We start from the raw sequence: 21,477 nt of genomic DNA on the forward strand, positions 1-21,477 counted from the left end.
TAATAAAATGCAATTGTGTTTGTTGTCCGTAGCTTATTCCTGCCCATACCACCATAACTCCACCGCCACCATGGGGCATTCAATTCATTCACAATGTTGACATCAGCAAACCGCTCGCCCACATAACGCCATACACGCTGTCTGCCATCTGCCTGGTACAGTTGTAACCGGGTATCATCTGTGAAGAGCACACTTCTCCAGTGTGCCAGTGCCATATATGGGCTCATGAGTGGCGCAGCGGTCTAAGGCACTACAACTACAGACACCCTGGTTCAAATCCAGGCTGTATCACAACCGGCTGTGATTGGGAGTCCCATAGGGCGGCGCACAATTGGCCCAGCGTCGTCTGGGTTTGGCCGGTGTAGGCCGTCATTGTAAATAAAAATGTGTTCTTAAATGCTTGCTTTGAAAATGGCTGTGTGATTATTTTTGGCAGGGTACTCTCCTGACATAATCTAATGTTTTGCTTTCGCTGTAAAGCCTTTTTGAAATCGGACAACGTGGTTGGATTAACAAGAGTCTTATCTTTGAAATGGTGTAAAATAGTCATATGTTTGAGAAATTGAAGTTACAGCATTTTTGAGGTATTTGTATTTCGTGCCACGCGATTCCACTGGCTGTTAACTAGGGTGGGACGCAAACGTCCCACTGGCCCAGAGAGGTTAACTGACTTGCCTAGTTAAATAAAGGTTACATTTAAAAAATAGATATTATAATAAAAAATACAAAAATCTTAGGTGAGCATTTGTCCACTGAAGTTGGTTATGACGCCAAACTGCAGTCAGGTCAAGACCCTGGGGAGGGTTACAAGGAAGCAGATGAGCTCTCAGACGGTCCCAGAGGTGAAGAAGCCAGATGTGGAGGTCCTGGGCTGGCGTGTTTACATGTGGTCTGCGGTTGTGAGGGTATTTGAATGTACTGTCAAATTCTCTAAAACAACTTTGGAGGCGGCTTATGGTAGAGAAATTAACATTTAATTATCTGGCAACAGCTCTGGTGAACATTCCTGTAGTCAGCATGCCAATTGCACACTCCCTCAAAACTTGAGACATCTGTAGATTTGCCTTTTATTGTCCACAGCACAAGGTGCACCTGTGTAATTATCATGCCGTTTAATCAGCTTCTTGATATGCCACACCTGTCATGTGGATGGATTACCTTGGCAAAGCAGAAACGCTCACTAACAGGGATGTAAACAAATTTGTGCACAAAATGTGAGAGAATTAAACTTTTTTGTGTATATGTAAAATTTATGGGATCATTATTTCAGCTCATGAAACCAACACTTTACATGTTGTGTTATATTTTTGTTCAGTATAGATAACCAACCCTGCTTTTAAGATCCCGAAAAGCTGTTACATACCGCTTTGTTTGAACAATAGTAGGAGAAAAGACCACTAAATTAAATTATATCAACTGCCAAAGGACCAGATTAGGCTATTATGCCACGATGATGATGGAAAGCTGTGGGCTCCGGTTACTCGACACATTTATTATGTGTTCGAACCACTTCATCACTTGTTTGTATCGAACTAGCTATGTGTATTGAACAAAGCTTGCTTGTAGTGAGGACTAGTGAGCTGTATCGGTCAAAATAACAGCAATAATTTTCCTCTGCATTTGGATATTTATGCAAACCTGCAGATTCCACCAAGTAGGTGTAGTTATCGCCATAGGCTACTTTGGGCCATTTGGTAGGGTTGTCTCCCCAGCTTGACGGTCTCTGGCAAGTTGAAAGCACAAAATATATAGGCAAGCCAACAATAATCAACTTTTCTAAATACCTCGACCTTTCCAAGACAAGCAAAAACATGTTAGTAGTTACACAACATATCTAAGACTAGCGAATTAGATCTAGATTAATGTATCTTGATAGCCAGCCAGCTAACAGGCGAAAAAGATAGAAATAAACAAACGGTGACATAAGTATAACGCAACGGCTTTACTGTCAGCGTTAGAAGGTCGGGTAACAAATTAGTGGCTGAATAACTATCATGCAAATAATTTGTGGCAGCTGAAAATGTTTATTGAAACGACAAAAAAAGTGTCAGTAGTTCACTTAGGATAACGCCTAAATTAGGCTAATTACAGTAATGGGAGTACAATACAATACCCTTAATCGGGGGCGTGGTCATGTAAAGCTATGCCTCGTTGTGTGTGTCTATTATTGGGTTGAATGGGGAAGGCCATTCTATTCATTCTATTTCTGTGGTTCAGACAGATTGGTGGCTAGTCAGTTTGGGTTGGTATGCAATGTATGATTAGCATAGATACATACATACATTTCCGAATCGAAGGATTCATTGCTTCGCCAACATGTTTGTTTTATAAATTTGCTTGAACGTTTACCGCCTGACCTGGAATCAGTCGTATTGTAAAAATGAGGCATTTTAAGAATCCAAGCTAGCTGGCTAGCTAGCTTTCCATCTTGTAAACTCAATATGCTTTGCTAGCGTAACGTTAGCCAATTTGCTATCTAACCGTTAGCGGACTAATCGTGTAAACGTAAATTATTTTGGTTTGCTAGCTAACGTTACATTTTATTGATGTGATAACGTTAGCTGGCAAGGTGTCCTGTAGTTTGTCCATCTGTCTTCCTAAACCTAGCTAACGTTAGTTTACCAGCTTCCGCTTTATTCCTTTAACTATCGTTTTGTTTACTGGATTTGACGTAACATTAGCTGGCACTGGCTAGTAACTGCAAGATATGGCCACTGCCTCTAGCTCCTGTGTGGGGAGAAATGTGTCTAGAAATGGACCCTCTGTCTCGACCCCGACCTCGGGAGCACCTGGACAATCACAGCCTATGGTCGTTGTATGGGAATGGCAGGATGATCTTGGCGTCTGGCGGCCATACAGTGGCCAGGTGAGCGGCTACATAGAACAATGTTTCTCTTCTCCGCGGGGACACAGAGGTGGGAGTCCTGGCTCCACCAGTATCTGGCTCGGACAATCAGATCCCAGTTTGTCGCCTTATCTTATAGACATACCAAGCTTGAAGCAGTTCCGCCAAGATACAGGTAAGGAAATTAAGCCACTGCACTACTATGTATGCTTTATATTACAACTCAACGGAAGCCTTCGGGCTTTAGTTTATGCCCTAGTTAGCGCAGCGCTAGATAGCTAGCTGTTGTTGTGATCATGTGTTAGCTACCACAAACCAAACATAATCGCATTGCTTAGCTTGATAACAGCTATAGCGAAGAGTCAGCTGCTTGTCTATTTCCCAGCGATGGCAACGTTTTCTTTGGCAAACTAGTTAGCTGGCTAACTGTAACTGCAATGTCACATAGATTATATTAGCCAGGGATATACTCTACATGACCAAAACTGTGGACATTTAAGTTACTCATCGAACATCTAGTTCCAAAATCAAGTGCATTAATATGCATTTGGTCCCCCTTTGCTGCTACAACAGCCTCCACTCCTCAAATCAAATTTTAGCAGATGTTATTGTGAGTGTAGTGAAATGCTTGTGCTTCTGGGAAGGCTTTCCGCTAGATGTTGGATCATTGCGGGGACTTGCATCCTTTCAGCCACAAGCATTAGTGAGGTCGGGCACTGATGTCAGAGTATCAATTCATCCCAAAGGTGTTCGATGGGGTTGAGGTCAGGGCTTCCACACTTATCTCAACAAAGCATTTCTGTATGGACCTTGCTTTGTGCACGGAGGTATTGTCATGCTGAAACAGGAAAGGGCCTTCCCCAAACTCTTGCCACAAAGTTGGAAGCACAGAATCACCTACAATGTCATTGTATGTTGTAACATTAAGATTTCCCTTCACTGGAATGAAGGGGCCTAGCCCGACCCAATAAAAACAGCCCCAGACCATTATTCCTCCTCCACCAAACTTTACAGTTGGCACAATGCATTGGGGCAGGTAGCATTGTCCTGTTATCTGCCAAACCCAGATTTGTCTGTTGGACTGCCTGATGATGAAGCGTGATTCCTCACTCCATCATTCAACACTTGGCATTGCTCATGGTGATCTTTGGCTTGTGTTAGGCCATGGAAACCAATTTCATGAAGCTCCTGACGAACAGTTATTTTGCTGACGTTGCTTCCAGGGACAGTTTGGAACTCTGTACTGAGTGTTGCAACCAAGGACAGATTCATTTTATGCGCTTCAGCACTCGGCGGTCCTGTTCTGCAGCTGAGCTATTGTTGCTCCTAGACGTTTCCACTTCTTAATCAAAGCATTTACAGTTGACCGGGGCAGCTCTAGTAGGGCAGAAATTTGACGAACTGACTTGTTGGAAAGGTGGCGTCCTATGACGGTGCCACGTTGAAAGTCACTGAGCTCTTCAGTAAGGCCATTCTACTGGCAATGTTTGTCTATGGAGATTGCATGACTGTGTGCTCAATTTTATACACCTGTCAACAACGGGTGTGGCTAAAATAGCAGAGTCCACAAATTTGAAGGGGTGTCCACATACTTTTGTGTATACATCTATATTGTATATAAAATGGACAATCCATTTTAATGCAGACTAGATCAAAACATGAATCATTGAAAATGTCAAATTACCCAATGGCTCATGATCATTTTCTGGTTAAAAAAGTGGGGATGCAGATGCTCCGCTTGCTCCGTTGCTCAGACGTTAATGGATGTTCAGTGTACTTAGTTGACATCATTAACCACACTACTACTAGACTAAGACTATAATTAATAAATAGTTTGGCGTTCACTGATGTCTATTGCATAATTTTTTGTGCAAAGCACTTTTGCCTCATGAGTACATTATTAAATCAGTGTTCTTTTCTCTCTAGGGAAAACGCGGTCTGTACGCCGTCAATTGTTTGCCCAGTCCTCAGGCTTGGGTAGCGGAGTATATTGGGAGTGGGTGAATGACGAAGGAGGATGGACTCCATACGAGACTCGCACTTCTATCCTACTAGAACACAGCTACCAGGCACGGCAGGCCACGGCGGACATTGTCTCACACGGCTATAACTACATAGTGGACCTCACGGCGCTGGCCCAGGTCAACAAGGCCACGGGCTACCGGCGGCAGGTACGACGGCAGGGTAACCTCCCCTACCCACTGGCATCTGGTGCATCCGTCATCCACTCGGGCCCGGCCTGCTCCTGCCAGCAGTGTCTGAGCCACAGCAGCACTGGCCCCATGACCAGCCGCTCGCGCCACTCCTTCTCGTCGGGGCAGCTTAGCCGGCCTAGCCTCCAGGTCCCTAGCAGGGCGACTGGAGCTCACCCCACCTCAGTATACTCACCCTACCCCAGGAGGCCTCTTTCTGTGGGGGGTATGGCGTGGGGGAGGCCCCTGGCCACTGGCACCCTCCGCTAGTCAACTCCCTGGAGCTCAACTGGCCTTCTCCACCAGTGCCAATGGCTTAAGGTGGGTCCTTAGGTCCATCTTATGGCCTTTTCAACCGGCTTTGTTGGCATTGTTTGAAAAGTAATTGTCGACTCATTTAGGAGCTTATTCATTTAGACTAATAGTCTTTGAGTTGAGTAAGGCATAGCCTACTGATAGAGGGTCGGATTGACATTTAGGCAGAGTTTACACAGGCAGCCCAATTCTGATCTTTTTCCCAATTATTGGCAAATTACCAGATCTGATTGCTCAAAAGACCAATTAGTGGCAAAAAATCAGAATTGGACTGTGTGTAAACGCAGCCTTAGACCAAATTGTTGTTTTGAACCAATTTATTTCTATGGTCTATAATTTCATCTTGAGCTGAGTGACATATCGTTATGTTTTGGGGTTAAACTACAGTATATCATAGAGTGCTGAATCTGAAATATTCACAAACACTGGTCGAAAACACCAGGATAAGCTCTTTTGTTGACCTCCACTAAAGAGGAAGTGGTGTTACGCAGGATAGGAAACAAGATTTGTGACCCAAAGCTCTGCTTGGTCAACACGCCCGCTGATGTTTAAAGGGTTACATTACATCAACTGTTGCGTGTCACACACACTTCCTCTCATTGTTGTGTCACCATGTGGTCCCTGGTTGTAGTAGGCCTAGGCTGTGTCACACCATGTGACGAACAAAGCACGCGACGAAGTGGATGACATACTAGTATGTCATCCTTGTGACGGTTATATAGCATTTTTGTTTTCAATAAAACCTTAGTGGCACTATTTCTGAATATTTTGAAGCAGACTTGATGCCACACAGCGCCTGCCAAATATTCTTAAAATAACTTGAGTGAAAAGTGGCAGCATTAAGCAATGTTGAACATAAACATTCACATTACTCCAGATACTTATCAACTTGGAGAGAAAGCACACAAAGTACAGTACATTCAGAAAGTATACAGACCCCTTTTTTCACAATTTATGTTATAGCCTTATTCTAAATTTTTGTTTGTTTTTTTTAACATTTTTGCCCCCCCCCCAAAAAAAGATACCTTATTTACATAAGTATTCAGACCCTTTGCTATGAGACTTGACATTGAACTCATCCTGTTTCCATTGAGCATCCTTGAGATGTTTCTACTATTTGATTGGAGTCCACCTAGGGCTGGGCGATATGGCAAATCAATTATCACGATATCTATATATTTTTTCATTCGATAACGATAATTATGACGATATTACTCAAATAATGTTTAAAAGGTGCATATCTGCTTCAGACTCAAGAATGCCTAATGCCTTAACAAACTACTATCCAGGTAGCCTAGTGGTTAGAGCATTTGGCCAGTAACCAAAGGTTGCTAGATCGAATCCCCGAGCTCACAAGGTAAAAATCTCTCGTTCTACCCCTGAACAAGGCAGTTAAGCCACTGTTCCCCGATAGGCCATCATTGTAAATAAGAAGTTGTTCTTAACTGACTTGCCTAGTTAAATAAAGGTTTCATAAAATAAAAATGACGTTAGCTACACATAAAATTATACTTTAAGGAAAATTGTTCCATGTTTGCGGCCAGGGAGCACGTACCTGGGGTCAATTAAATTCATAAGCCTCTTGAAACCTTCCTTTTTGACTGTGCTAATTGGTAGCATGTCCTTAGCAATGCAATGCATAATAGCAGTTGTGATGTCTTTGTCTTTTCGATGTTTGCTTGTAGGGCATAAACACTGTCAGTGTTGATTGCTTCGGGCAAACATCCCTAGATTGGCTGGTGCTTGAGGGGCATTCATCAATACCGTGGCGCAAACTCAAACTTCCTGCATGTTCCAAAGAGTGATTTTGCTTCAGATGTTGAAAAAGGTTTGTCGTATTACCAGACTTCGTAGCCACCTGTCTACGGCACAATTTGCACCGAACATTGCTCTGCTCTTTGTCGGACTTCAAAAAGCCAAACCACTTCCAAATTACTGCAACAGTTTAACCCTTTTTATCAATAATTTCTTAGCCATGGAGAAGGAGCAGCTCCCAACTATCACTGTTTTTGCCTACATCACTCATTTTTCGTGGTTAATAGTGGCTAATCCATCACTTGAGGTGCTAAGTGTTTTTTGTGGGCGTATACCTCTCCACGTGCATATTTACGTTTACGTCATTTAGCAGACGCTCTTATCCAGAGCGACTTACAAATATTGTCACATCTCTGCATGTTCCTGCTGCGTCAGAGGTGAAATGGACTGCTGTACCTAATTATTCTATTTCGACCTTATCGAAAATGAATCTAAATGTTTTTATATCCTTATGGTGGTATATTCAATTGATTGGACATGATTTGGAACTGCACACACCTGTCTGTATAAGGTCCCACAGTTGACAGTGCATGTCAGAGCAAAAACCAAGCCATGAGGTCGAAGGAATTGTTTGTTGAGCTCCGAGACAGGATTGTGTCGGCACAGATCTGGGGAAGGGTACCAAAAAATGTATGCAGCATTGAAGGTCCCCAAGAACATAGTGGCCTCCATTCTTAAATGGAAGAAGTTTGGAACCACCAAGACGCTTCCTAGAATTAGCCGCTTGGACCAACTGAGCAATCGGGGAAGAAGGGCGTTGGTCAGAGAGGTGACAAGAACCCAATGCTCTCTCTGACAGCGCTCCAGAGTAAAAGGCACATGACAGCCCACTTGGCGTTTGCCAAAAGGCACCTAAAGACTCTGACCATGAGAAACAAGATTTGATGGTCTGATAAAACTTAGTTTTACCTATGGCCTGAATGCCAAGCATCATGTCTGGAGGAAACTTTGAACCATCCCAAAGGTGAAGTATGGTGGTGGCAGCAACATGCTGTGGGGATGTTTTTCAGAGGCAGAGACTGGCAGACTAGTCAAGATCAAGGAAAAGATGAAAACCTGCTACAGAGCGCTCAGGACCTCAAACTGGGGCAACCTTCCAACAGGACAACGACCCTAAGCACACAGCCAAGACAACATAGAAGTGGCTTTGGGACATATCTCTGAATGTCCTTGAGTGGCCCAGCCAGAAGCCGGACTTGAACCCGATCGAACATCTCTGGAGAGACCTGAAAATAGCTGTGCAGCGACGCTCCCCATCCAACCTGACAGAGCTTGAGAGGATTTGCAGAGAAGAATGGGAGAAATTCCCCAAATATACGTGTGCCAAGCTTGTAGCGTCATACCCAAGAAGACTCGAGGCCGTAATCGCTGCCAAAGGTGCCTCTACAAAGTACTGAGTAAAGGGTCTGAATACTTATGTAAATATGGTATCAGTTTTTATTTTTGATACATTTCTAAACTTGTTTTTGCTTTGTCATTATGGGGTATTGTGTGTGTGTGTGTGTATATTGATGAGGGGGTGAAAAAACAATTTAATCAATTTTAGAATAAGGCTGTAACTTAACAAAATGTGGAAAAGGTCAAGTGTCACAATACTTTCCAAAGGCACTGTATCTGACGCACTGGATTAGGGCTGGGAATTGGCAAGGACCTCACAATACGATATTATCGCAATACATAGGCTTGTATTGCAATTCTCAGGGTTCTATATATATTGCTATTTGATGCTCCAAATATTGCTCACTATATATCTGCTGCAAAGAGATGAGAAAACGAGTTTTGATCAGTCAGGAAAATAAAAGTGCTGAAAACATGTTAGCTCACTATTTAAAAAGATGCCGAACAAATGTTTTATAGGATGAGAAATACTGGCGTTTTGGAGCAGGTACAGATGACCACCGGTAGCTAACGCTACCTAAAGTATTAAAAATATATATATATATATATTACAGTTGAAGTCGGAAGTTTACATACACCTTAGCCAAATACATTTAAACTCAGATTTTCACAATTCCTGACATTTAATCCTAGTAAAAAATGTCTTGGGTCAGTTAGCACCACAACTTTTTATTTGAAGTATGTGAAATGTCAGAATAATAGTGGAGAGAATTATTTATATCAGCTTTTATTCCTTTCATCACATTCCCAGTGGGTCAGAACTTAAATGTAAGTCATTTAGCAGACGCTCTTATCCAGAGCGACTTACAAATTGGTGCTTGACATACACTCAATTCATTTTTGGTAGCATTGCCTTTAAATTGTTCAACTTGGGTCAAACATTTCAGGTAGCCTTCCACAAGCTTCCCACAATAAGTTGGGTGAATTTTGGCCCATTCCTCCTGACAGAGCTGGTGTAACTGAGTCAGGTTTGTAGGCCTCCTTGCACACTTTTTCAGTTCTGCCCAAACATTTTCTATAGGACTGAGGTCAGGGCTTTGTGATGGCCACTCCAATACCTTGACTTTGTTGTCCTTAGGCCATTTTGCCACAACTTTGGAAGTATGCTCGGGGTCATTGTCCATTTGGAAGACCCATTTGTGACCACGCTTTAACTTCCTGACTGATGTCTTGATGTTGCTTCAATATATCCACATAATTCTCCTCCCTCATGATGCCATCTATTTTGAAGTGCACCAGTCCCTCCTGCAGCAAAGCACCCCCACAACATGATGCTACACCCCCACAACAACCGTGCTTCACGGTTGGGATGGTGTTCTTCGGCTTGCAAGCCTCCCCCTTTTTCCTCCAAACATAACGATGGTCATTATGGACAAACAGTTCTATTTTTGTTTCATCAGACCAGAGGACATTTCTCCAAAAAGTACAATTTTTGTCCCCATGTGCAGTTGCAAACTGTAGTCTGGCGGTTTTGGAGCAGAGGCTTCTTCCTTGCTGAGCGGCCTTTCAGGTTTTGTCGATATAGGACTCATTTTACTGTGGATACCTACACTTCCTCCAGCATCTTCACAAGGTCCTTTGCTGTTGTTCTGGGATTGATTTGCACTTTTCGCACCAAAATACGTTCATCTCTAGGAGACAGAACGCGTCTCCTTCCTGAGTGTTATGACGGCTGCGTGGTCCCATGGTGTTTATACTTGCGTACTATTGTTTGTACAGATGAACGTGGTACCTTCAGGCGTTTGAAAATTTCTCCCAAGGATGAACCAGAGTTGTGGAGGTGTACAAGTTTTTTTTTTTTTTTCCTGAGGTCTTGGCTGATTTTGTTTGATTTCCCCATGATGTCAAGCAAAGAAGCACTGAGTTTGAAGGTAGGCCTTGAAATACATCCACAGGTACACCTCCAATTGACTCAAATGATGTCAATTAGCCTATCAGAAGCTTCTAAAGCCATGACATCATTTTCTGGAATTTTCCAAGCTGTTTGAAGGCACAGTCAACTTAGTGTATGTAAACTTCTGACCCACTGGAATTGTGACAGTGAAATAATCTGTCTGTAAACAATTGTTGGAAAAATTACTTGTGTCAAGCACAAAGTAGATGTCCTAACCGACTTGCCAAAACTATAGTTTGTTATCAAGAAATGTGTGGAGTGGTTGAAAAACGAGTTTTAATGACTCCAACCTAAGTGTATGTAAACTTCCGACTTCAGTTGTATATACAGTACCACACAAGTTTCTTTATTTTTACTATTGTCTACTTTGTAGAATAAGAGAGCTGAAATGAAAACAAAGAAATAACACATGGAAACATGTAGGATGCAAAAAAGTGTTAAACAAATCAATATATTTTAGAATCTTTAAAAGAGCCACCCATTGCCTTGATAACAGCTTTGCACACTCTTGGCATTCACCCAACAGTCTTGAAGGAGTTCCCATATATTTTGTGCTCCTTAGTGGCGCAGCGGTCTAAGGCAATGCCTCTCAGCGCTAGAGGCATCACCACACAACCTGGTTCGATCCCGGCTGTATCACAACCAGCCGTGATCGAGAGTCCCATAGGGCTGCGCACAATTGGCCAAGCGTCGTCCGGGTTAGAGGGTTTGGCTGGGGTATTCCGTCATTGTAAAATAAGAATTTGTTCTGCTGCTTTTCCTTCACTCCGCAGTCCTACTCATCCCAAACCATCTCAATTGGCTTGAGATCGGGTGGTTGTGGAGTCCAGGTCATTGCAGAAATCGACCATGAAGGCCTGATTCACGCCGTCTCCTCTGTACAGTTGATGTTGAGATGTCTGTTTCTTGAACTCTGAAGCATTTATTTGGGCTGCAATTTCTGAGGCTGGTAACTCTCTAATGAACGTATCCTCTGAAGCAGAGGTAACTCAGGGTCTTCCTTTCCTGTGGCGGTCCTCATGAGAGCCAGTTTCATCATGGCGCTTGGATGGTTTTTGCGACTGCACTTGCAGGAACTTTCAAAGTTCTTGACATTTTCCGGATTGACTGACCTTCATGTCTTCAAGTAATGATGGACTGTCGTTTCTCTTTGCTTATTTGAGCTGTTCTTGCCATAATATGGACTTGGTATTTTACCAAATAGGGCTATCTTCTGTATACCACCCCTACCTTGTTACAACACAACTGTTTGGCTCAAACGCATTAAGAATGACATTGTTTTATTTTATTTTTTAAAATGTAATTTAATTAGGCAAGTCAGTTAACTTCTCTGGGCCAGTGGGAAGTTTGCATCCCACCCTATTCAACAGCCAGTGGAATCGCGTGGCGCGAAATACAAATGCCTCAAAAATGCTATAATTTCAATTTCTCAAACATATGACTATTTTACACCATTTGAAAGCTAAGACTCTCGTTAACCTCTTACATCTAGACGTTCCGCTAGCGGAACACCTGCTCCAGTATCCAATGATAGGCGTGGCGGGAATTACAAATTCATCAAAAATACAAAAACTTCAATTTTTCAAACATATGACTATTTCACAGCATTTTAAAGACAAGACTCTCCTTTATCTAACCACACTGTCCGATTTCAAAAAGGCTTTACAGCGAAAGCAAAACATTAGATTGTCAGCAGAGTACCCAGCCAGAAATAATCACACAGCCATTTTTCAAGCTAGCATATAATGTCACAAAAAACCAAACCACAGCTAAATGCAGCACTAACCTTTTGATGATCTTCATCAGATGACAACCCTAGGACATTATGTTATACAATACATGCATGTTTTGTTAAATCAAGTTCATATTTATATCAAAAAACAGCTTTTTACATTAGCATGTGACGTTCAGAACTAGCATTCCCACCGCAAACTTCCGGTGAATTTACTAAATTACTCACAATAAACGTTCACAAAAAGCATAACAATTATTTTAAGAATTATAGATACAGAACTCCTTTGTGCAATCGAGGTGTCCGATTTTAAAATAGCTTTTCGGTGAAAGCACATTTTGCAATATTCTGAGTACATAGCCCGGCATCACAGGGCTAGCTATTTAGACACCCAGCAAGTTTAGCCTTCACCAAAGTCAGATTTATTATTAGAAAAATGTTATTACCTTTGCTGTCTTCGTCAGAATGCACTCCCAGGACTTCTACTTCAATAACAAATGTTGGTTTGGTTCAAAATAATCCATCGTTATATCCAAATAGCGGCGTTTTGTTCGTGCGTTCCAGACACTAGCCGCAGTGTAAATAAGGGTGACGAGCACGGCGCAATTCGTGACAAAAGATTTCTAAATATTCCATTACCATACTTCGAAGCATGTCAACCGCTGTTTAAAATCAATTTTTATGCCATTTTTCTCGTAAAAAAGCGATAATATTCCGACCGGGAATCTGCGTTTAGGTAAACAGACAAAAGAAAACAAAGCATGGGGTCGACGCGGGCACGAGCCTGAGTCTCACAGTACTGTAACCAGCCACTATCCAAACTCGCTACTTTTTTTCAGCCAGAGCCTGCAAAGCCACGATTCAGCTTTTTGCCGCCTTCTGAGAGCCCATGGGAGCCGTAGGAAGTGTCACGTAACAGCAGAGATCCTCTGTAATGGATAGAGATAATCAAGAAGGGCAAGAAATTGTCAGACAGGGCACTTCCTGCATGGAATCTTCTCAGGTTTTGTTCTGCCAAATGAGTTATGTTATACTCACAGACACCATTCAAACAGTTTTAGAAACTTTGGAGTGTTTTCTATCCAAAGCTAATACTTATATGCATATTCTAGTTTCTGGGCAGGAGTAATAATCAGATTAAATCTTTTTTTTTTCCGGCTGTGAAAATACTGCCCCCTAGCCATAAAAAGGTTAATCCAACCATGTTGTCCGATTTTCAAAAAGGCTTTACAGCGAAAGCAAAACATTAGATTATGTCAGGAGAGTACCCTGCCAAAAATAATCACACAGCCATTTTCAAAGCAAGCATATATGTCACAAAAACCAAAACCACAGCTAAATACAGCACTAAATACAGCACTCTTCATCAGATGACACTCCTAGGACATTGTTATACAATACATGCATGTTTTGTTCAATCAAGTTCATATTTATATCAAAAAACAGCTTTTTACATTAGCATGTGATGTTCAGAACTAGCATACCCACCGCAAACTTCCGGTGAATTTACTAAATTACTCACGATAATCGTTTACAAAATACATAACAATTATTTAAAGAATTATAGATACAGAACTCCTTTATGCAATCGCGGTATCAGATTTTAAAATAGCTTTTCGGGCAAAAGCACATTTTGCAATATTCTGAGTACATAGATCAGCCATCACGGCTAGCTAATTTTACACCCACCAAGTTTGGGACAACCTAAACTCAGAATTACTATTAGAAAAATTTGATTACCTTTGCTGTTCTTTGTCAGAATGCACTCCCAGGACTTCTACTTCAACAACAAATGTTGTTTTGGTTCCAAATAATCCATAGTTATATCCAAATACCTCCGTTATGTTCGTGCGTTCAGGTCACTATCCGAAGGGTAATGCGCGAGCGCATTTCGTGACAAAAAATGTCAAAATATTCCATTACCGTACTTAGAAGCATGTCAAACGCTGTTTAAAATCAATTTTTATGCTATTTCTCGTAAAATAGCGATAATATTCCAACCGGACAACGTTTTATTCATTCAAAGAGAGAAACATGGCGAAGTCTCGTGAACGCTCATCTCCAGTGTCACTGTCCCCAGGCTGACCACTTACAAACTCTGCTGCTGTACTTTGCCCAGAGATAGGAGACGCGTCATTCTGCTTTCTAGAGGCTTTAGAGAGCCAATGGAAGCCTTAGAAAGTGTCACGTAACAGCACAGATGCTGTAATTTCGAGAGAGATGCAACAGAAGGACAACACATTGTCAGACATGGCACTTCCTGCATGGAATCTTCTCAGGTTTTGACCTGCCATATGAGTTCTGTTATACACAGACACCATTCAAACAGTTTTAGAAACGTTAGGGTGTTTTCTATCCAAATCTACTAATTATATGCATATTCTCGTTTCTGGGCAAGAGTAGTAACCAGTTTAAATCGGGTACTTTTTTTATCCGGCCGTGAAAATACTGCCCCCTAGCCCCAACAGGTTAAGAACAAATTCTTATTTACAGTGACGGCCTAGGAACAGTGGGTTAACTGCCTTGTTCAGGGGCAGAACGACAGATTTTTACCTTGTCAGCTCGGGGATTCGATCTAGCAACCTTTTGGTTACTGGCCCAACGCTCTAACCACTAGGCTAAATAAATTCCACAAATTAACTTTTTAACAAGGCACATCGGTTAATTGAAATGCATTCCAGGTTAGTACCTCACGAAGCTGGAATGCCTAGAGTGTGAAAAGCTGTTATCAAGGCAAATGGTGGCTACTTTGAAGAATCTGAAATATACACTTTTTTTGGTTACTACATGATTCCATATGTGTTATTTCATAGTTTTTATGTCTACACTATTGTTCTACAATGTAGAAAAAGAAAGAAAATCCTGGAATGAGTGTGTCCAAACTTTTGACTGGTGCTGTATACATATATACACTTTAGGTATCGCTACACTAGATATGCGTAACTGCGGTAGGCCCTCTCTGCATGTGTTCTGGAATACTTGCAGCAGGACTTGTTTCTGCTTTTGCTCTGCTCTCCCTTGGGCACCACTGAACACAGGCCTCAATGGAACAACATGACAGATTTGGAAACCAGGAGGAAATACCGCACAGTGCACCGCAGTCCCCCTGGCCTTTGTCTGACGTGGAGCAGGAAAGACAGATTTTTGGGGGTCCATTGTTCTCCTCCTCATGGGGGCAGGTTCAACTCTGAACACAGGCAGGCATGTTTTAGCAAGGCCACGCTAGCTCCCCATCCATCATTAATCAGAGGAAGGCCATTTTATCTTCTGTGGATTTCCTAGCGTTTTAGTTTAGAATGTTGAAATTCAAATCGTAACCTTTTAGTATTGTTATTGATATACTTGTTAACCTGCAGTGACAGGCTGCAGAACTATTCAATATAGATGATATCGTGGATGGATTCTGCGGTGTCGAGCAAATTTTCTTTGAGAACCACCACATCAGTTTTTCACTTGATTGCTTATGTAATGGTGTGTACGGATTCGTGTGTGCCTTTTTGCCTCCACAATGCTCTGTTAATGTCTGTTTTCCTGTTTCCTCTGCCACAGTATCCCCGCCATTCCTGTGCAACTGAATGGATCCACCAGTGTGAGCTCAGCCCTGGCAGGTAAACAGGTCCCAATAATTCATCCAATTTTCACGCCCCCCATGGTGGTACTACCTGTATTCTTACAGTCCCCATCCATGTGAATTCTAGCGGTTTCGGTAAAGCATTGTTTTTCCTGTTGATGATGGCAGAACTATCTGCTCCATGCGTTTACGTCTCAGTTTGAAAGTAAGAGGGTGAAAAAGTGTTGCGTTTTCACACTCATAAGTTCGAAAAATCGATGTTTCAGCCAAATGTGTAGCCTATGGCAAGCTAATGTCTTAACAAAGATGGCTGATACACCAGAAATGGGCTACACATTTGACAGCACTGTTCAGCAATTGTGTGCTTTAGTAAGCTTATTTGATAGACCTGACAGATTTTAGAGGCACAGCTTTTGTTGACCAGTCATTAAAGCAGTGATACAGAGAACTCCTGTGTGATTTCATGGCAATGGCCTGTCACTGTCTATGGTGTGAAAGCCATTGTCTCTCTAGACAACTAGCCTAGCACCTCAGTTTATCACTGTGCACAATCTCCACAGACCAGGCCCTGTTGTGCTCCAACCAGGCTTGGTTCTTGTCAGTTGCCCAGCCCATGATGTCGTTTATTTTCCAGGGTAGTCTCAGGGGTTTGTGGTCTTAATGAAAAGGGATAGTTAAAGCAATAGTTCCCTTTTTTCTTTCTCGTTAGATTATTTTCGTTACACTTAGGGTGTTGTCGTTTTATCCAAACCGTTTATTTTATTTGTTTATATGGTTATTTCGCAATGTCCTAGCTAGCAGTTTATCTTTTTATGCAAAAATATCTCATTCCCGTTGAGACAGACTGAGGATATATATGTATGTGTGACCAACAGCAATTCAGCTTCCTTTGCATGTGACTGGTCATAAGTCATGACAAGCTCTGATCTGTGAGGAACACTTTTGGTCCAGTTGGGCTTTAGCTAAAATGTTTTGTAGAGAGCCAATGTAGAGTGCATTTTTGAAGATTTTCTTTTGTCACATTTGTAAATATTTTTTTGTGTGCTGGTATTCCTCTTTTTACAACGTACCCTTAATGAATAACAGATTTTTTTTTTCACCTAGTTGGTTCAGGGATTCAAATCGGCAACCATTCAGTTACTGGTCCAATGCTCTTAACCACTAGGCTAAATGCTGTCCAGAATCGAGGCAGAACCTTACAATATGGCTTTAAAGAGGAAATCGATGCATTTATCACATCAGCCCACATCTATTACTGTGGAATGTTAGTCAAACACATTTTCTTTACTGTACAAACATTGAATCCAAATTACTTCTTATTCCTGAATCCGATGTTCTCTATTTAGACCAAGCAGAATTGGTCTGGAAGCTTCCCAAACTTCCCAATACACGCCCTCTTTTCCCACCAGCCAGTCACTGCTTTATCCACCATGTCGCATCCCTTTGGTCCCGATCCCCTTCCAATCCCCCCCCCTCCCCCCCACCCCCTCTGCATGTCTCCACCGGTCCTCCCCTGGCCACCCACTCCAGGCATGGCCTCCATTTTGATGTCAGCAGTGGGACTCGGCGTGCGCTTCATGAGTGCCCCCTCCTCCGCTCCTCCTCCCCCCAGCAGCAGCAGCAGGCCCGCGGGCTCCAAAAGTCGCAGCTCGGTTAGGAGGGAAAAGAGGCAGCACAGGACAGGTAGCTACGCCACCCACCCCCCTCCTACCCCCCCATTATGGGCCTGCATCCAGCTCTGTGCCTTGTCACATCCAATGCTTTCCATTGTGTTGTCATCTTGAATCATCCCAAACAAGTTGTAATACATGTTCCCTTTTTTTTTTTTATTCCTTGTGTTTTTGTGGTGGGAAACTAATATGCCTGCCTGGTGAAACATTGGAGATATCCAAGCTAGGAATTCCTATTCTCACTCAGTTTTAGGATCTCAATAGTCACTACAAAAGACTTACAATCAATGGGAGTGATGGGGGCAACTGAAATCAACTCATTGATTTGGTTTGACTTGACTTAAAGGTGATTTGGCACAAAATACATGCATGGTTGCCCCTATTACTTCCATTGATTTTTCACTAGTGGTGGCTAAAGTTAGCTCAAGTTAGTAGTGGCTTTTTAAATAAACTTGATCCATGGATTACATTTCCCCTGGCTGATATACTACTATCGTGTAAGGAACCATTTATCATTAAGTTGTGTGTGTATTTTATATTATATATGCATTTCAAAATGTAACCTGAAAGGCATCTCGGGCAGTGTGTTTTGATTGATTTCTGCAGGCTTGTATAGCTTCCTTTTATTTCTCTTACATGTGCTCGCTCTTTTATCGCATTCCATCGCCCACTTGTCTCTGTACGAATCATTTGCCCTTCCGTGACTCTCTCATTCATATCCACAAATCAGTGTTGTGATGTTGCTTGGCAGTCGACACCGTATTCATTAGCTAACAAACATTGGTGTGTTTCCTTCAGAACTAATCGTGTTCCTGCTTTTTGGATCCAGCTTATCTTCATATAATGCTTTTTATTTACAAAGGTGTTATATGAAGATGGCAGAGCGGACTGACATTCACAAATCTAACTCTGAAGAAGGATCCCAAATGGCACCACATTCCCTATATAGTGCACTACTTTTGACCAGGGCCCACAAGTCTCTGGTCAAAAGTAGTGCACTATGTAGGGAATAGGGTGGCATTTGTGATGCAGACCCTGACTTAGAAAGAAGGAAGAGCAAGAGGGTGCTTTTGGCACATTAGTGGATTAGTGTCAATGACAGCCATAACTGTCAAACATTAATACTGTGTGCTTCAAACTCATGTTACATTTTTGAGCAGTGCTCTTGCATGGTACAGATTTGCCAACGAAGCCTGCCTAAAGTCTGAGCTGCAGCGAAGTGTGTAGGCTACTTCTGCAGAATGAGTTGGGAATTTTTGCTTTAGGCTTTCAGAAGGCAGAAATATAAAATACAGCGAAAAGTGAAGTGTCAGTTAAAAATGTTTTCGGATTAACTATAGGCTATAAAATCTAGGCTATTATTTCTGTGAACATAATTTGTTCGCAAACTGCAAAACAACTAGGCAACCACTGTAGTTTCAACCACTGAAAGCCATGGATAAAAAAAAAAAAAGTCTATACAATTTCTGTCATTATAATACCACCTGTGTCCTGTGTGTGGTTGGCTTCTCCCCAACTCTGTTCATTGTGTCCACTGTCCTCTCAGTCCCGGCCCAGAAACCAGAGGATGTCATTCACCGCTACATGGAGGAAGTGGCCTCTGCTCAAGACGAGGTACGCATGTCAATGTCAATCTCCCTCCATCTTATTTATTTGTTTTTTTGGTATAGGGTGAAGTCGCCCCTAGACGCTGATCTTGGGTCAGTTTAGCATTTTCCCCACTAATGGTTAAGGTTAGGATTGGGGGAAGGGAATCTTATCCTAGATCTGTACCTAGGGGGAACTTCTCCCTGGGGCTGTCTTTTTACGCAGCATTCACTGAAGTAGGGCTCTTGCAGGAGAATCAGTCTTGTTTCCTCGTTCTGGTACACTGGAAATCATTGTAAACATTAAATTAATTACACCTGCTTTTGTTTGCATGTAGTCTCTGACTTAAACCATTTTTGTAAAAATTATACATTCATGTGAAGATGATGTGATTTTTATTTTATACAGAGCCACTCATTTTATTTGTATTGAAGAAAGAAATGTGTTATTTTGCAAAGAATTTGCAGTATGCATGTTGAAAGCAATATGATTTCTCTAAAATGAACACAGGCTTAGCCTATTTCTAAAGCAGTATGAGCAAACCAACTGCTGTTTTGTATACAATACCCATCTGTATCCCCAAGTTATGCCAACCTCAATTTATAGACTTGCAATATAATATCATAGAGATCCTGCAATAATTGTTCTCGTGTAATTTTATTATAACATTCTCCCTGTGGTTTTAGGACTGCATCATCTGTATGGACCGGCTGTCTTGTCCGTCGGATTATGACGTGGCGTCTGAGGGAGCCCAGTCCATCCAGCCTGGCGCCGTGGGCAAGTTCAAGTGTGGACACTCCCTGCACATGCTCTGCATGCTGGCCATGTACAACAATGGTACCAAGGTGGGTGCCACAGATATCCTAAATGTAATTCAGTTGGTTACCTGGAAAACACCAGCCCACATATTGTCCTACATAGAAGCATAACCTTATAATAAAGCATTATAATGGCTTGTACATGCTTATAACAAGTAATGAAGCGTTATACCTGCAGGCTAAAAGTTAAGCGTTACCCACAACATGTCATATTACAGTGCCTTCAGAAAGTATTCACAACCCTTGACTTTTTCCACATTTTGTTGTTACAGCCTGAATTGAAAATTGGTTAAATTTAGAATATTTTGGTCATTGGCCTACACACAATACCCCATAATATCATAGCGGAATTCTATTTTTTGAAATGTTGATATTAATTAAAAATGAAAAGCTAAAACGTCTTGAAGGGCTGTGGCGGTCATTAAATTTTGTCGGCCGGTGATTGTCAAGCAAATAACTGCCGGTCTCACGGTAAATGACTGTTAATTAAACACATGTAGCATCTCCTGGCTTCCACGCATAGCCTACAAGCCACTGATGTAGACCATAGGAACATCTACATTTTAAAAAGTCTAATAAATCCATGTAATATAGCCTACACCATCACAGTAAATCCGTTATGTATTTTAGACAGGTCTAAAGAAACATGATATGAAGATGTAGTCTATTTCAAAAGTATAGAATAGCATACTCTGAGTTGTCCATATGTTAGGCCCTGATCAGGCTATGGGCTACACTGTGGGTTACACTAGTTAATTTAGCCTACAAGATTTGCTTAGAATTCCGTGCCATTATTTTATAGTTTGAAGAATACAATTGAACATAGCTGAATAAAATAGAAAGGATATTTTCTCAAAGATTTGAGTGCGCACATGTGGCTATTCTGTGTTGATACAAATGTTGGGCTATATGTTTTGATTTTGGATACATTCTAAGGCTCCATGATGCGACTCCAATGATTTGAAAAAAGTCGCATGAAAGGCATGAGCTCTGCTTTGTTTTTTGCGCAGGCTGTACATTGTCAGTCTCTCATTCACAATTTGACAAGCACTTGACAATGCCACAAATTTCCCGGCTGCCCCCCCTTTTTGTGGCCGTAATGCCCCCTAAACAAATCCATGACTTTTGCGGCCGTTGTGCCCTTGGGCTGAATATAATAATTATAATTCCCTTCTGCGTGCTGAAGCACCTCACTCACATGGCTCTCCGTCACATGATTGGGTCTTTCTCACAGGTAGCCCGAAGACCGACATATTGGCGACGCAACTGTGTGCGTCCTTATCCAATTCCAAAGTGCATATTTAAGATATTGGAAGAACTGTCCACATTTACTTTTCGTCAGCCAACAAGATGAGTAGGCCTAACAAACAGCAAAAGCACTAGCCTGTCAATCTACTATCCCCCATAGTACAAAAGTTGACTCTTATATGTCTCTACACCTGTTGTAAAGCGTATTAATGTGCTTCATTTTAAGAAGTTAATTGGCCACTTTTTAGTTGTGATACAAACCTTATCAAAACGTATAGGCCTATGGGCTAGGCTACATGAGGTGTGTGACTATGATTTTTAAAGTCGTGAAAAAAAAGAAGCATTCTGTTTCTTGAATCATTCACAAGTGATAGGCTAATATTGTCAGCCAG

The 21,477-nt window shown here is 41.9% G+C and overlaps 1 protein-coding gene across 1 annotated transcript in view; it reads left to right on the plus strand.

Annotated features, from left to right (window-relative positions):
- Positions 1-2,180: 2,180 nt before the first annotated feature.
- LOC106567555 (probable E3 ubiquitin-protein ligase DTX2) overlaps positions 2,181-21,477 on the plus strand; it is a 28,737-nt gene continuing 9,440 nt past the window's right edge. The window contains 6 exon segments of the mRNA XM_014137015.2: positions 2,181-3,020; positions 4,772-5,274; positions 5,276-5,358; positions 15,741-15,799; positions 18,979-19,046; positions 19,706-19,864. Coding sequence (XP_013992490.1) covers positions 2,708-3,020; positions 4,772-5,274; positions 5,276-5,358; positions 15,741-15,799; positions 18,979-19,046; positions 19,706-19,864 — 1,185 coding nt within the window. The 5' untranslated portion in view covers positions 2,181-2,707.

Source organism: Salmo salar, chromosome ssa13 (assembly GCF_905237065.1).
Source record: "Salmo salar chromosome ssa13, Ssal_v3.1, whole genome shotgun sequence".
Taxonomy (NCBI): domain Eukaryota; kingdom Metazoa; phylum Chordata; class Actinopteri; order Salmoniformes; family Salmonidae; genus Salmo; species Salmo salar.